This window comes from Magallana gigas, chromosome 5 (genome assembly GCF_963853765.1).
Source record: "Magallana gigas chromosome 5, xbMagGiga1.1, whole genome shotgun sequence".
Lineage (NCBI taxonomy): Eukaryota > Metazoa > Mollusca > Bivalvia > Ostreida > Ostreidae > Magallana > Magallana gigas.
The window spans coordinates 43676042-43692553 of record NC_088857.1 but is presented as its reverse complement, the minus strand read 5'-3'; the positions used below and the strand labels follow the sequence as shown (position 1 = coordinate 43692553).

Sequence of the window (16512 nt, the reverse complement as noted above, 5' to 3'; positions counted from 1 at the left end):
GCACGACCAAACGCATGCTGTGCATACATGTACGACAATAACGATTTAACGAGGCCGGGTCTAATTTGTTCTGCCCTAGATTTTTGAATGAAATTTTTTACATGAATTTCTACTGATATATTTATTATTTTAAGATAGAAAAATAAGACATTTACCACACCGTTTGTTTAAGGGGTCATCTCAAAGTTTGATAGTTTTTAACATAGGACCCTATGGGATTTTGCTTGAAATGTATCAATTTTGCACATTTTTTACATTTTTTAAAAACTTCTGGCCTAGGGATTTCTTTTTCTGTTCTACATATTAAAGTTATTGCTAAAAGGCATCAAATGGTCAAATAAAAAAAACCTTTTACCTCCTGGTTTATTCCAGGGGTCTTATCAAAGTTGTTTTTTGTATGCCCAATTTCCCAGATTCGTCAGATAATGGCTATTTTATATTTGACAAAGGCGGAAATGGTGATCTATATTGTATTATTAAAACATTCAGACATATTTAAGTAATAAATAAATATATAACATCACATATTAAAGGTCATGTATATAAAATACATGGTTACTGTCTTGAAATATAGGAATTAAGCTATATTTAGGCAGGTTAAGAAAACGTGACAGAGGACTAGGCTTGCTGAACCCTCTTTACGATTTCGACCCGAGCCCAAATATAGCTTATACTTCGAGACATTTATGTTTATTCCACAATATAATATCAATTTTACGCATCAAACGAGCTATTTTCAACAAATTTTCGCTGAATATCTGCAGTTGAAACTATCACGCCATGGCGTCAACAAAGCAAAAAAATGACGTCACAATACAAATGAAACGCTGCGCGAAAGCGTGCGTACTCGTTCTGTACTCGGCCTCGTTAATTAATGAATGAATGTTCTAATCAGCGAAAGAAAAGGCGTCACTAGGAACCATTTAAAATAAAAAAAATTTTAGTTTCATGAGTTAGCATTTTCTCAAAATCTTCTAATTCAACTTCTAATCGAGTATCTAGCATAGGCGTCGGAACCGGGGGGGCTAGGGGGGGCTTAGCCCCCCCACTTTTTTTGCAAAGTTATACATAACCATTAAAAACATAGCATGATAGAGGGTTCAGCCCCCCCACTTTTTCTCGCAGGAAAGATTATTGTTCCTAAATTTACCTTGAAAGATTGAGAAGTTGGATTCAGAAGCATACTAGCGCCCCCCCCCCCCCCCCCCCCCCGGATTAGGAATTTCATGATTTAGATTTTGGAAAAAAAAATTTGGATAAGTTATTTTTTTGAAAGTATAGGTCTACCCCCCCCCCCCCCCCCCCCCCCCCCGGATTAGGATTTCCATGATTTGGGGAATTACTTTTTTCTCAATATTTTTGATGATTAGTCTAGCCCCCCCACTTTCAATTTGCTTCCGACGCCAGTGTCTAGTCATATTTCAAGAACCTGGTTTGGAATTAATATGGATAACTTTGTCAGCAAATTTTATGTTTCTGCTTCATTAGTCATAACAAATATTTACACTAACATCGAAGTGTCTCACGAAATGAAATGGCTACTGCCTCGAGAGAAAGTACAAATTAGATCTCGAGAAAATTGCATTTAAATATTCAAATTACATTCAATATGTAAATGGATTTTGAGTAAACAGGCTTGGAGATTGGATCAATGATAATTTCATGTCGAGAAAAAGCCGTTCCGAATATCACCCAACTATTGATTGCATGAATTAATTTGCAAGAAACTATGTGTTGTAATTTACACTGTTTTAATTATTTCAAATCGTTTTCTTAATTTGTAAGCTTTTAAATGATGGATTTTTTTCGTTTATATATATATATATATATATATATATATATATATATATATATATATATATATATATATATATATATATATATATATATATATATATATATATATATATAATATTAGGGATGTCAACGAGTACCCGGAGAGAACAGATATAGGCATTATGCCTGCTGTTCAATCCATTTCAATGTATCTATATACTTTAATAAAATACTTCTTAAATTAAGGTCAGACGACACGTTCCTCAATTTTAGATAACTTTTTCCAGGAATTTGTTAATGGTTAACTACTACTTTGACAAGCTTTCTTGCAAAAAATTATGGTACCTTACCAGGCATTTCTGCAAAATACCAGAGTATGCAATTTCCCATATAATCTTCTTGAAAATACACTTGAATTGCTGCTATTAAAAAATAAATGCATCTACGTACAGCACAGCGAAATTCACAATATTAGAACTTTATCTCCGCCGGGGCGGGGCTTTGAACTCACGACCTCAAGAACCTATACGCTTCTGACATTGAGCGGCCACGATTCTAACCACTCGTCCATCTAGAAATATAACCAAGGCACGTAAATTTTGATCATTTTTAAAGTAATTGTAAAATCAGTATTTTTTATTGGAACTCTTTATTACGAGGAGATACAAAAAAGATTCTCGAGGAACGTCTCGTCTGACCTTAATTAACGAGTACCCGGTTAACCGGTTAACCGGGTACTCGATCGAACGTCCGAGTATCAAATACTAAAATCGGTACTCGGTTACTCGGATGTATAATTTAAATATTTCTAAGTTTATTTAATAATGCATTAAAGCATCGGTTTTAAAACTTAAAATGTCCATTGCACTTGTGCATACAGTAATAAGGATTTCCTACGCCTCTAAATATGCTAAATGACCGTTATCGCTTGTGGCAGTGCAAGGGCGTCGGAAACAGGGGCGGCACCCAATAATTTTGTAAAAAAAAAAAAATTGAAATAAAATTCTATAACGGCGTTCTGTGTTTATTGGAGCGGCGATCATAACGGCGATCCGTGTTCAATGGAGCGGCGAAGTGTGAACTCTATTGTTTACACAAGCAAAACCGGGATACAGTTACCTGTTCCAGGCGCGATTGACAATTAACAGGGCATTAATTAGATAGGTTCAGCATTAAAGAAATATCGATGTTCTCCAGCTTTGATGATTGCAAGATGAAAGTAATTAAACAATTATCGGAGAAAATTACAATGTATGAGCATTTGAATTAGTACATCGTACTAAAAATAGATAACTTCTCTATATTTTCAACAATTAATTATAATTGTCAATAACATGTAATTTCAAATTCTGCATTCTAATTTCAAAAATGGAGGGATTAACATGTATTAATCAACCTTTCCATTTTAAGTTTCCTAAGCGTTCATTCGGCAAGAAAAATCCAGAACTACGTTCTTTTAACCCTTCGTGGTTCAAATCCTACCCATGGTTACATTATGACGAGGTAACTATCTCACACATTGCATTGACAATCATCATTTTCAGTTATAACAATCTTGTAATCAATAATTTTTTTGAAATATTACACAATATATTTTATTTACAAAACCGATAGCGCTTGACGCAATATTAAGCAAAACATTTTCATTTTTCATTCAATAGCTTGAGTGTTTATATAGTTACTGTAATTATCGTGACCAAACACCTGTTACCTAGCTTTTCTCACCTTTGGATGTTTTCTACCCTTATTTTTAGCTTACTTTAATGATTTGTTTTCACCGAACATCGTTTATATAGTCTATTATATAAATTAGATAGCACACAGTAGAGAAATTGAACAGACCTAAAATGCCGCCACCGACTTCAAAGGTCTGGAAATATTTTAAAAGAACTGAAGATTCAAAAAACGTAAAATGTCAGCTGTGCGAAGTAAACTTATACTATACGGGGAACGACAAACTTGTTAAATCACATTCGAGAAATTTGACAGGCCAGAAACTCCAGAAAAACAACCGACTTTATCGAATTTTGTCAATTCTTCAAGAAGCCGTAAATTCTCGGGAAAAGAGACAGATGATATTACATGTGCGATTGTTGATATGGTTGTGTTTGATTACATGCCGTTACAAATGGTCGAAGGCAAAGGCTTTAAAAAACTGATGTCCATCGTCGCACCAAACTACAACATGCCGTCCCGTAAAACTATAAAATCTAGGATCGAAAAAGTGTACTTCAAGATCGTAGATCCGCTATGTTAGGAGAACTTGATAGAGTTGATACTGTAGCTCTGACGACTGATACTTGGACGTCAAACGCAATAAAAAGTTACAATGTACTTGTTCATATTTATTTACACTTTTACCGATTACCCGATCGGAAAAACGTCCGAGTAACCGAGTACTAAAAATTGACCGATTTGACACCCCCATATATATATATATATATATATATATATATATATATATATATATATATATATATATATATATATATATATATATATATATATACACACACACAGAAGGCGATAAAAAGTACAGTAGTCTCAAATATTATATTTTTATTTTTATTTTATATTATATCATTTATATATTATTTAATTCCTTTTTAATAAAGATATACGTATATTTTGATATGTTATATTATATAAAAATAAAAACTAAAATATTAAATTGCATATAACAGACTAACGGTGAAAATAATCCATATCATTGTTTCTAACCCAGTGCTTGTATATTTGTGCTTGTTGCCAAGTGTCTCAATCAAAGATCCCCTCGCAAACACCTGCGAACAACGCGGACACTTCTTCCAAATGTATTTCTCCAAAGTACAACGGTCTGGTGAGCGAGAGTCGGGAAGTCCATGATGATGATAAAAGAAGCGACTGAACAAAGAATAATGACCCCAACAAACCCTATGCCTTTAGCGGATATGCGACCATCCTCCGCGCTGGTCTTCATCCGCCGATAAGCGGACAAGTCTGCTTTTTTGATGGTGAGTTCCTTCTTGATCTCTCTGATCCTCTTGTCCAGGTCTTCCTCTGTGTGTACGGTGTACTTTGGAGTTGATTCTTGATGACATGGACACTTTGGACACTGAGAAATAATGGATTCTGAAGAAACGGCATTAGTTTCACTCTTCATGGCTGTGACTCTTGAACCATCTGAATTATAAATTTTATTATCATGAACAGGTAAGTTTAAGAGGATTGGGGAAATTGCATTTTTTTCTCTCTAACCCAGAAAGATATGAAAATTTGATTCAGATTTCAGATCCTATCTGAACTAAAATGCAATTATTTTGCTATTCAATAATCACGTGATTATTTTGTTTATGAAAAAGTATTAAAATGCATGTATTCTGTTTATGCATTACACGCCCCACCTTGAGCCTCTTGAGCCTCTGAAATCCAGGAACGCGTGTACTCATTAGGGTTTGGACTGGATTGAGATGTAGTCTTTAAATTCATCTGGCTTGTATCATATGAAGTGGTTCCATCCAGCGTTGACCAGTTGACAGATTGTGATGCTGGTATTTCAGTTACAGGTGTGTCCATTGCAGTTGTACTTTTATAGACAATATCTTTCTGTTTTTCACAAGACTCCGAACGATATTGAGAAGTTTCGTTCTACAATTGCAAAACGTAAAATCTCATAAATGTAACAGACTTGATAGAAAGTAAGTGGTAAGTTCATGCATAAATCCTTTAATAAATAGTTTCAAAAACGCATACTAACCTCTGTAGAAATAAATGTATATCCAATTAAACTAAACAAATCCTTGGTTGCAATAACGTTTTTACGTATTAGATATCCCCCAAATTCATTTATATAGCTTTTACAGCTGCAGTCTCGTGATAGCCTTAATAATTGTCCATCGTCGTCTTTCTCTTTTAAAATGTCATAGCTTAGAAACATTTTAGGGGGTTTAGTATTTCCGGAAAAATGCTGGAATGTATAGTGGACTCGTGTGATTAGACCTACATACATTGACATAGCTGTCATCGACTCATCTTTCTTCTTTCGTCGAGGAATAACTACAGAAGATACATAACTGTTAACAGATGGCAAAAATAGGATTCCTTCCTGATAATACGGGTTTCTGCTACCTGGCTTGAGGCCGGAGAAGATGTGCATTATCGCGATAGGTTTATTGGAAGTTATTTGACTTGAAATAACTTCACTAGTAGAAATTTGTTGATACTGTCCAGCATTCAGTGTCAAATTGACATCAGAATTAGATATTTCAATTTTTGTGCAGTTGTAGTGAGAAATGAATCGAAGTTTAGAGGGTGCCATGTCGTTAACGGTTATGGGAAACGTATAGAAGGATCGCTCAAAGTATAGGATAGAAGGAATTTGCTCCATGGACATTGTTGCTTTCTCTTTTGTACCGCCGCAAACTACTTGTACAGGGTGGCTGGCAACCAGAAGAAGACCGGTGAAGTCGTCCGGGCTCTCCAGTGAAACATGACTGTACGCCTCGTCAATTCTGAAAGTACGATTGCTGTGCGGGAAGGACATAGAGTCAATGGTGTTTTCCCCTACTGTATGTTGTACGGTGTAGATGGATATATTGCCATGATTCTCATTCATTAGGCTGACAGTGGTGTTTCTATACAGGTTAACAATGGCGCACACACAAATGCCGTTGTCCGTAGTATTGCAGTAGGGAAGCATCCTGTACTCTACGCCTGCAACTTCAATTGGGAACGCTAGATATGACCCTGCTGACAAGCCATCTACAAATGTTGTGATGCTAACTGGATGTGTTGAATTGATTCTAACAACAGGGAAGGGCATCTTTATGGTTCCGAACTCTTTTTTTAAACTAATTTGCTTCGTCAGCCCTGGTGTGAGGTGATGGAAGTAGATGCGGTCCTCGTTATTGTGGTTATACTTTATGTCTATTGTAGTGTTCTCGTTGCCCACGGCGGCAATGATCAAGAATACGTCCTGCCGCGTTGACAGCTCAAGGTTTCTAAAGAATGCTACCACGAACTGCGTACCTGTGTGGTCGCTTGATTTTGCTAAAACAAAAAGGCATTCCATAGTCATGAATAAAAGCGAGTCGATGTAAAATGACTATAGTAACCATAAATAAAATGCAAGGTTATTATATCAAAAATTGGATATTTTATTTGATTAAACTTTTCAACAATAATTTAAATGCATATAATATAAATCTATGATGTATCTTAAAGATTTTAATTTGATGTACTTGAAACAGATTTTTTTTAGAAATTAGAATTTATATTTTATCAAAGTCATTTATTTTCAGATTTATATTATAAAGTTAGATATAGATGTAAAAAAAAAAAAAAACGATGAAGAAAATTGAAAAGGATAAATCAACAACAGTAAAATTTGAGAGTAGGTTAAAATTTAAAAGAAAGCTATTTTGACGGATTATAAAATACACGTTTTAATATATATTATTTATATCTACAAATAGATTAGTTCATACCTGTAATTACAGTCTGAGAGCAGCATAGTATAAAAATGGAAACATAGAAATGTTCCATTGTGTGGCCAAATTTATCCGAAGTCTTCTGTATTTTATTTATGTTCCTGCGTTGTGGTCTCAAATAACTCTGTTTATATTGTCAGAAATTAATCTGCGTATGAATGTTTTATGTCAACGAATTACTAATTGATTAGGTCCATGTAACATACATTCTCTAGAGATATTTTATTCCTGTCATGAGGATACCATGGAACGCAAATGCAATTCCAGGGGATGGGTCATAATAATTTCCTCTGTCCTTGAATAATAAGTAAATTGTGTCAACAAAGTGAAAATATTTAGATTTCGATTTAAAAAAATAAAGTTTCAATTTCTGTAATCACAAAGTTTACATTCTCTTCGAGGTCGCTTCACAGTAATTCTAATGCATTTGTTTCACTTATTTTCATAATTCAAATCTATAAACAGAATGGTTATAAATTTTGTTCTGTGTATGCTTAAGAAGAGAGTAGATCGATCTAAGGATTGCCAATAAAAACTCATTTTTGTTGTCGTAAGAGAATTTTCAATATTTACATTTGCAAATATGCTTCCTTATATTCCTTAGAATAGCGAAAACGTTCAATTCTGTATGAACGTTTTCGTGACGTCACAATGATTATAGCACGCGCTTATCGCTTGTCGCTTGGATTACTTTAACGTAGCTCGCGGGTTTGCTGACGTCACAATAGGATTCGGCGTACAGAGTTGACCGTCATAGCAAACTCATACATTTCTTTTGAAAATAACAAATGCTCTTAAAAACATAAAATGAAATATTTGAAAAAGCTAAATTGCACTTTATACAAACATTTAATATGTTCTACGGTGTGACCGTTGGGGCGAGCACAGAAGGAGCCACACATCTGTCATCATTGTTAAATGCAACCCGTGGACTTAACCAAACCAAAAAACTTTGGCTTTGTCTCGAAAACTTATTTATTAATTACAAAATGACGTGGCTACACGTAGATCTAATAACGATTAGACTTTTCTTTTTTAAAAATTTTTTGTCACCTACCTAACGTATGCAATGATTGGATAAATATGCAATAAATTTAGCATGAACTTGCATGTGTATTTACTGAGCAAAAAAAATCATCAAAACAAAACTAATCAACCAAAGAGTCACCGTTAATAGCGAGCGCAGTATCCTACTGAGTACTTCCTACACGTTACATTCAGTACAGATGCTTGATCCACCTCTAAATGTATCGCGGGAATATAAAACGCGAGATCACTGTGACGTCATACTTAACGTTTTGCCCTCGACAGTTTTCGTAAATAGGCTGTGTAAGTCTCGCGCGCCTCCTTTCCAAGAGAGCACTTCCGAGAACCATGGTGTTTTGTTTTGCTTTTGGGTGCAACCACAGGAGTGATCGACATAGTAAGAACGACACACAGTGTCATCTCTTTCGTTTTCCAACCAATGTAAAATTAAGAAAAAAGTGGATAGAGCTCTGCAGGTACGTTTTAGGGGCTTGCTTTTGAAAAACATTGAAAATTTCATTATATTAAATTTCAAGAAAATTCGAACTGACACTGAAAGTAACGACCTGAAACCATCCTGATGCTTCGAGAGTGCACAGATTTCGTTTACAATTTTATTTGTGTCAATTTAGACGTGCTGACAGAGAATGGAACGAAGGGGACCGCATATGTAGCTGTCATTTCGAAGAAGGCTGCAAGGACAAAGGCCCCAGCATATTTGTTTATTCTAAACCAAAATTTCCAGATGTTGCTGACATTCGAAAAAGGTGAATATATTTCTTTCTTTCTGCTGAATTATTATGTTTGCAATAAATACTGTTTTAAATAAATTATATATGAATGAAGTTCAGAGAAATATAACACATTATATATTATTTTATTTACTATCATGTTTATAGGGGTCTTTGGTCAAAATGAATGACTATTAATTTAAAACCACAAAATGAAACCGTCACATTATTTTGTTATGGGACAAATTTAAACTGATGAATAACAACAAAATTACAGGAAGAAGTTTGCAGAAATTGAAAAGGTGCCTACAGTGGAGAGTACATGTACAATCGGTACATGTAGGGGTGGTGTCGAGGAGCCAACCTCGGTGCTCTTTACAGCAGAGAGTAGTGCTGCACTTGACCATCCATACTTCCACCCGTGTCCTTCTTTCCAGTGTGCATCCAAAATAAATGAATGTCAGGGTGAGTTTATTTTTAAAAAATACATATAATGATTTCTAAATGCATTGAAGAAAACTTTGCTGTTAATTTACTAAAATCATGTTATACATGTTTATAACACAACTTGTTGGTGATAATTTGATAATCCTTGTACAATCAGAATATTTCTTTATTTCACTCTTTTATTTGTTTTGATAGCCAAGATAAAAGAACTGGAAATAGAGATAAGGACATTAGAAATTGATATTGAGAGGCTGAAGAACTCAAGGCCTGTAATGTCTGTTGATGCCATGAAAAATAACCAAGAAAAGGTAAGAAATACATGAAGTGTAATAATCTTTTACATGTTCATGAATTAAAAAAATATTTTCCAGCTTGTTATAATGTGATTTTTTAAAATTTACATTTCAAAAATGATATCTGATTATCATGGTATTAAAAGTGTAACAGGTTGAAATTGAATTTAGGGAATCAAAGGTGTATATATATGTTTACTGTTAATTAAATTAATATATTATTTTATCTTTTTAGATGCTGTTGTACACATCCTTTACATATGACATTTTCAAGATCATTGTTGCCACTTTGCAGAGATTTGAACCGCTGAATTATTATTCAGGATGGAATGTCACAAATATGAGTTTGGAAGATCAAGTTCTCATAACCTTGATGAAACTGCGACTCAATCTACGGGATCTTGACCTAGCAGACAGGTTTTCCACGAGTAGAGCTACAATCTCTAACATAGTTAACACTATTATTTGTGCTTTGCATGAGATTTTTTATAAGGGCATTATGGTTCGAGTAGGCATGCCCAGTCAGTTAAAATGTAAGGGCTCCTTGCCAAAATCGTTTGAAGATTTCGGTTCTGCTAGAGCATCAATTGACTGTACAGAAATAACACAGGATGTTCCTTCGGACTTTAATCGACAAAGTGCATCATATAGCAATTATAAAAGTCGGCATACGGTGAAAGCGCTTACAGCTGTTGCACCCAACGGTTCATGTGTATATGTTTCACCGTTGTATCCTGGATCTGTGTCGGATGCCAACATTGTTAAACATTCACATTTTTTGGAAAACCTTGTACCAGGAGATCTTATCCTAGCTGACAAAGGCTTTAATATCCATGACCAAATGCCATCAGGTGTGCAACTTAATATTCCTCCATTTTTGATAAACAAGACTCGGTTTACAAGTAAAGAAGCCGAACTTTGTTATAAGATTGCTAGAAACCGAATTCATGTTGAGAGAGTGAATGAACGATTCAAGAACTACCAAATTTTGAACCACATACCAGCTAACTACCGTCCACTGTCTACAAAGATAATGCAGCTGTGTGCATGTTTGGTAAACCTTCAAGCACCTTTGCTCAAAGAGATTGCTTAAAACTTTTTGAAAGTTGTTTTCATATTGAAAGAAAAACATTAATTAGGTTTTTCCATGATGATCTCTATGAAAAAATTATTTAATATTTATTTTATGTCAGCAGTTTATTTTTCATTTTGTAAAGGTGTAGCAGTCATGGTTATGATATTTGCTAGCTATGTAAACAGTTTTGATAAGAGATGTATATCACTATGCACTTTGACACATTGTTTAAACAAATGTGCCTGGATTCTTTAATCTATAATATTTAAATATAAAAAAGATCTGTGCCTGCGATTTTCATTTATTTTCTTGAAAATACTGTATATAGAGAAATATTTGCCCCCGTTTAATTACCATATTGTCCGTAGGCGAATTTAAAACTGAATGAATAAAAATAAAACTATTAACACTTATGACAAATCTGCTTTTGGGCAAATTCAAAACTTGGCGAAACCTTTTGCAAGTATCAAAGGTCAATATACATGTAACTAGGGGCAAAAATAACCCTGTATACAGTACTTCATACATATGTCTCATACTAACTCAGTTGTGTTTTTAAAGAAAAAAATCAATACAAAAAATAACAAGTACATGTATTATAAGTTAAATTATATCAGTTTAATATTTGGCATACTTGTTTAAAGAATATTATTAGAGAAACAACATGTAATTTCAGTAATATGATGAAATATTTTGTTCATGATACAAATGTTAAAGGTGAATATGACTCTTACAAGTAAGTTCACCAGAAACAGTCAGCAGATGGGTATCAAGCTGTACAATTTATTTCTTGTTGACTTCTGGTATGAACTTTTCAAAATAAAAATCGATGAGTTTCTCTATGTTCGCTGACCAATTTATGTCCTTTACCATGCGAATGATAGCTAGATCTGTCGGTGTCCATACTATTAAATCACAGCATTTCTTCTTGGTGATGTAAAGCTGCCCTTGAATTTGATGGTAATAATCACTGTCTTCTTTTAGGTGCAAATACCCGTCTGCTGTTTCTAAAAAAAAAAACAAACATTGTTCATACTTGTAGTTATCAAATGTAAAGAGACAAAACATTTTCAAGAAAAGAAGGATGGGTAATACTGTACAAAATGTATCATCAAACACTTAATCATACCAAGAAAAAATCCAGGGACTGTTTCAACTGCATCTTTTATCTTCATGTCTTTAGCCGAGTAAGGGCACTTTACTTCAATAAGCTCAGCTTCTAGATATTTCGCTGCCTCTGTCTGGAAATGAAGTATTCCCGTATGTCCTGAACAATGGAGTTGATGGGTGACTATACCATCAGGAGAAGCCCCTATAGCGCCGGACTCGTGTAGCCAAACTCCTGCAAAATTTCAAATAAAAGATTATTACATGTATTATAAACACATACCATATTTTTCATAGAAGTTGATATTTTTTCTCTGGGGCAGATCACATGACTTATTGTCCAGAGCATCAATTTCTAAAATTAGTATAAAATTCTTAAGAAATTTATAGACCAAGTATTTTTTTAAATTTTGAACTAAAAATGTATAATTTGACATGTAGTCCACACCAACTTATCATCTAAAAATATTGTATATATTAAAGCAGTATGAGCTGCGATTTTCATGTTGAAATTTCTTTTTACGAAAAGGTGTTTTTTTCTAAAATGACCAAAAAAATCATGGTTTTAAAATTCTGTAAGCTGTATTTTGGTGTGAAAAGCCGTTAAAAAGCCTTAATTGGAAAAAAATTGAATTATTGTCGTCCTGTACAAAAATTGAATTGCTATTTATTCCTTATAAGAGCAATCTTTCTTCTGACAAAAATTTATGAATTTTTCAAATTTTATTCACCATAAAAGTTTAAGTAACATGCAGACTTATCATACTAGCAGGTTTCTGCAGCAAAATAAAATTATAAAAAATACAGCTCATATTGCTTTAAATATTCCATAAAAATTACTGCAAGTACATTTGACTGGAAGAACTACTAATAACAATGTATAGTAATTTATTAATCTGTGATATTAATCTTTGCTACCTGTCTCTTCAACAGAAGCCCCTAAGAGTATGTAGCTGTCAATAGCCGCTCTTTCGTTCGTTATCCCCCATGAAATGGCAGGACATCTCTCTAGGTTGTATGCAGAGAGCAGTCTTTTCAACAAAGACTTGCTCATCCTAAAAAAAAAAATTCACTTCCAAACTAGCAACATTGAGATGATTTCCAAAGAACCTACATGTAATATTTTTCAAATTACATTGTACATATGACAATATAAAGAGCAGTGTTCAAACTAAAAGTCCAAACTAAAAATAAAGGGAGAAAGTATACATAGTCATTAAAGAGTGGACATTCTCTTTTCTGCTGTTTTATAAAATACAAAAAATACCTCTTCCGTCTTGCAGCCTTTAAGACTTGTCCAAAATTGGAGGCTGTTATCCTCAGTTTTCTGACAATGGCCCAAACAGCATTATTTCTCTGCCCCTTAGTTTTTTCAGCTGTCGTATTTATAATGTCCTCCGTGACTTTGAGTTGTGTACGTAGCCAATTGTTCTGGTCTTCAGCATGCAGAAAGCTTTCTGAAAGCAGAAGGTCTTCAACCAATGGCACTGGTGGTTTCTCTACAGGAACTTCTGGAGAGAGGATCCAGTGGAGCGCTTTAAAAAATAATTATATTTATTACAGAAAAACAATAAAATGATTAGTAATGAATACAAAATGCATAACACTTTAAGATTCAAGACTATTTCTTAAAAAAATATTACTTTCTCTAGTACCGGCACTGGTATAAAAGGTAACAGAGGAATGAGTAATGTATAACACTATATAAACAGTATATTACAGTCATGTATGAAAACCAGTCATACAGTCAATATATTACATGTACATGATATTAAATCAAATAAAATATCTTGAATGCAGGAACATACTGTGGAATGCAGAAAGCTTGAGGCCAATTTTCGTGGATAGCTAAAAATTTACTTGTTCATTGGGATGTAATTTCATGGGTAACTCTTTATAGTGGAAAGATATCTTTACTTTTTATAATAAAAAGACATCTGTTGGCATGTCAATTCGTGGGTCAAGGATACCCACGAAAAACCATTAGTTTTAATGATTCCACGGTAATTTGTAACTAAAAATACACAGTTTGCAAGCCAAGGATTTCCAGAATTTTATTGTACAGTTTAGTATATACATGTATGAATCAAGAGCCAACACATGTGACAATTTTATGTTGTTTAGTACTTACTGTTGTTTTTAAATAATATGCATTTCAGTAATTAAGATTATATGAAGTTTCTTTTGACTCAGGAAACAAGGAAATATTTGTGTTCAACAATCAAAAGTTAGCAAGGAAAATAAAGATAATTTGAGCTATTTGAGTCAACATTTCTCAGTTAAAGTATATTTACTAATGAGTAGATTATAGTTTCAATAGGAAATATTTGGCAAACAAGCATGAAAAACACAATGATATAAAAATAATTATTGTGCAGAATTGCAATCTTTACAAAAATGGTCAGTTTCCCCCTTTATTTTCAAAAATTGTTTAACAAACCTGACAAATGACCTATGAATATTATAAGGGGGTGGCTGGTAGGATAAAGAAAGAAGTACATTGTACCATTTAATCAAGTTTTATAAAGACTGCTTATGCCTGCACATAAAAATAAGGAAAAAAAACTATTGTCATGGGACCAGTTCTTGCCAGTGCATTGATACATCTCGAATTTATACAAAATATGTGATAGTCCTAACTTGTACTTGACAAGAACTGGTCTAATGCCAGAAGTATTTTGGAAGTAACTTTTAACGCAAAACTGAAAAGTGAAAACCCCTTCTTCAACACAACTGTTTACAAAAGTTAACCATAGTTATACCAGTAAATCGCCCTAAATTTCCTAGCATTTGATATAATGCCTCATGGTCGGTGTCGTCAAACGGCCTTGAAAGAGCACTGTCAAGCAGTTTCATATAAATACATTGAAAAATATTGGCAAAATATTTTTTATATTCACTTCAGTACTTGTATACCCAAGTATATTTAAATATTTATACTAATAATCTTTTTTAGTACATATTAAGAAATTACCTGTATGTTGGATTTGGCGATGGATACATTTCATCAATTGTCTCAATTTTCTTGGGTTGAGACTTTGGGCGCTTTAGCCAACTGCATCTGATGTCAGTCTTGCTGACATTTTTGTAGCTATTGAAAGGAAAAAAAAGAAATGATGTTGTTTTAGAATAGTTTTAAATCAATAAAACTATCAAGTTTAAGAGAATATTGATTCACAAAGGATTAAATGTTCTTACCCAAAAAGAAGAACAGCAGCAACATGATGGCAGTAGTAGTCTCTCATAACACATTCACACGTCGATCGTTTGACTGTGTCATCATCTAATTCAATCTAAAGTGAACGACAGATACATAATACATGTAATGAATGTGTATGATTAAGTACAATTACACGTACCGGTAAATATACACTATGTAAACAGTAAACAATTTAATTTTCCGAGTTTCCTCTCACTCACAAGGTTTCTCCGGTTCATGATGTACAAGTCAAAACAATTGAGAAGATTGTCATAGTTTGTTCCAATATAATTATATATATTTTATAGCCATGTTCGTGCATGTTGATTTATATTATCTGACTTATCATTAAACAATGAATATCAGGATCATCTGCCTGACTCTATGTCTGAATGGTGTCAACTTACTGTAACTTTATACGCCACATTCCGCATGCTGGCCTGGACTACACGGAATCAAGTTAAGTCGTACCCAACCCGACTCGCACCCAAACCAACTCGTACCCAAATATTTGAGTACGACTTCACATAGTCAACTCGTACCCACGGGAAAAATATATTTATACTAGGAAAATAAAATACAATAGTTTTCATTCATAGGTTATGTTTTTTATTTATGTTTTATTTAACTTTAAATTAACTTTGCCTGTTGCCTAATCCATTTGATTACTCAAAAAAATATGTTTTAATTATAAAACAATATCTAATATAGTGATTTACTTACCATTTTCTTGCAGGAAACACCTCTCTCTCGAACCATGTTGATCTTCCAAAAGTGATGAAAATGTGTGTTTCTTCTTAATTATGAGCAGCATGTTTATTTTGTGCTGACAAACTCATTGGTTGATCGGTTGAACGGAATCACATAAAGCAATTAATTTTAATTTTAATTGATGATAGTTAACCTGCTCATAATCATTCTTTGATCCGTCCGCATTCAAGTACAGAACTATAGTATACCAGATTTTTATAACAAATTCTTTTAGATTTGTTATACAATTCGCATATTAATGTTATCGATAATATACAAAACATAACAACATACGAATAAAAGCCATTCATTTTATTTTCCTAGTATAAGTATATTTTTCCCCGTGGGTACGAGTTGACTAGTGAAGTCGTACTCAAATATTTGGGTACGAGTTATTTTGGGTGCGAGTCGGGTTGGGTACGACTTGACTGTAATTCGACTACACCAGTAATGTACTGATTTTCTTCGTCGAAAACAAACTTCAGGACGTGATCGCTGCTCACAGAATTTTCCGATCGCCGCTGAAGCTTGACGCGCCCCTCAGTATATGAGGCCCAAAAACGCAACGATATCGCCATGAGTATGGTTCTCGGAAGTGACGTTTTCTTTTAAATCTCGCGCCGTGCGAGATTCACTTACA

The 16512-nt window shown here is 33.7% G+C and overlaps 3 protein-coding genes across 3 annotated transcripts; 1 reads left to right on the top strand and 2 right to left on the bottom strand.

The window, feature by feature from the left end:
* Window positions 1–4537: 4537 nt before the first annotated feature.
* Window positions 4538–7530, bottom strand: LOC105338104 (uncharacterized). The gene is made up of 4 exons (XM_011443084.4): window positions 7242–7530; window positions 5513–6804; window positions 5160–5403; window positions 4538–4938 (listed from the first exon to the last, which is right to left on the bottom strand). The coding sequence occupies exons 1-4, from the start codon at window positions 7297–7299 to the stop codon at window positions 4538–4540; spliced, it is 1995 nt and encodes a 664-aa protein (XP_011441386.4). The 5' UTR covers window positions 7300–7530.
* A 1038-nt stretch (window positions 7531–8568) lies between these two features.
* On the top strand, window positions 8569–11297 carry LOC105325029 (uncharacterized). Its single transcript, XM_011424391.4, has 5 exons — window positions 8569–8746; window positions 8903–9037; window positions 9279–9466; window positions 9644–9756; window positions 9977–11297. Exons 1-5 carry the CDS (start codon window positions 8619–8621, stop codon window positions 10832–10834), a joined length of 1422 nt encoding a protein of 473 aa, XP_011422693.3. The 5' UTR covers window positions 8569–8618; the 3' UTR covers window positions 10835–11297.
* Window positions 11298–11502: 205 nt separating this feature from the next.
* Window positions 11503–15572, bottom strand: LOC105325030 (uncharacterized). The gene is made up of 7 exons (XM_066085684.1): window positions 15530–15572; window positions 15122–15216; window positions 14898–15014; window positions 13191–13458; window positions 12842–12978; window positions 11946–12158; window positions 11503–11823 (listed from the first exon to the last, which is right to left on the bottom strand). Exons 3-7 carry the CDS (start codon window positions 14929–14931, stop codon window positions 11600–11602), a joined length of 876 nt encoding a protein of 291 aa, XP_065941756.1. The 5' UTR covers window positions 14932–15014; window positions 15122–15216; window positions 15530–15572; the 3' UTR covers window positions 11503–11599.
* Window positions 15573–16512: the final 940 nt, after the last annotated feature.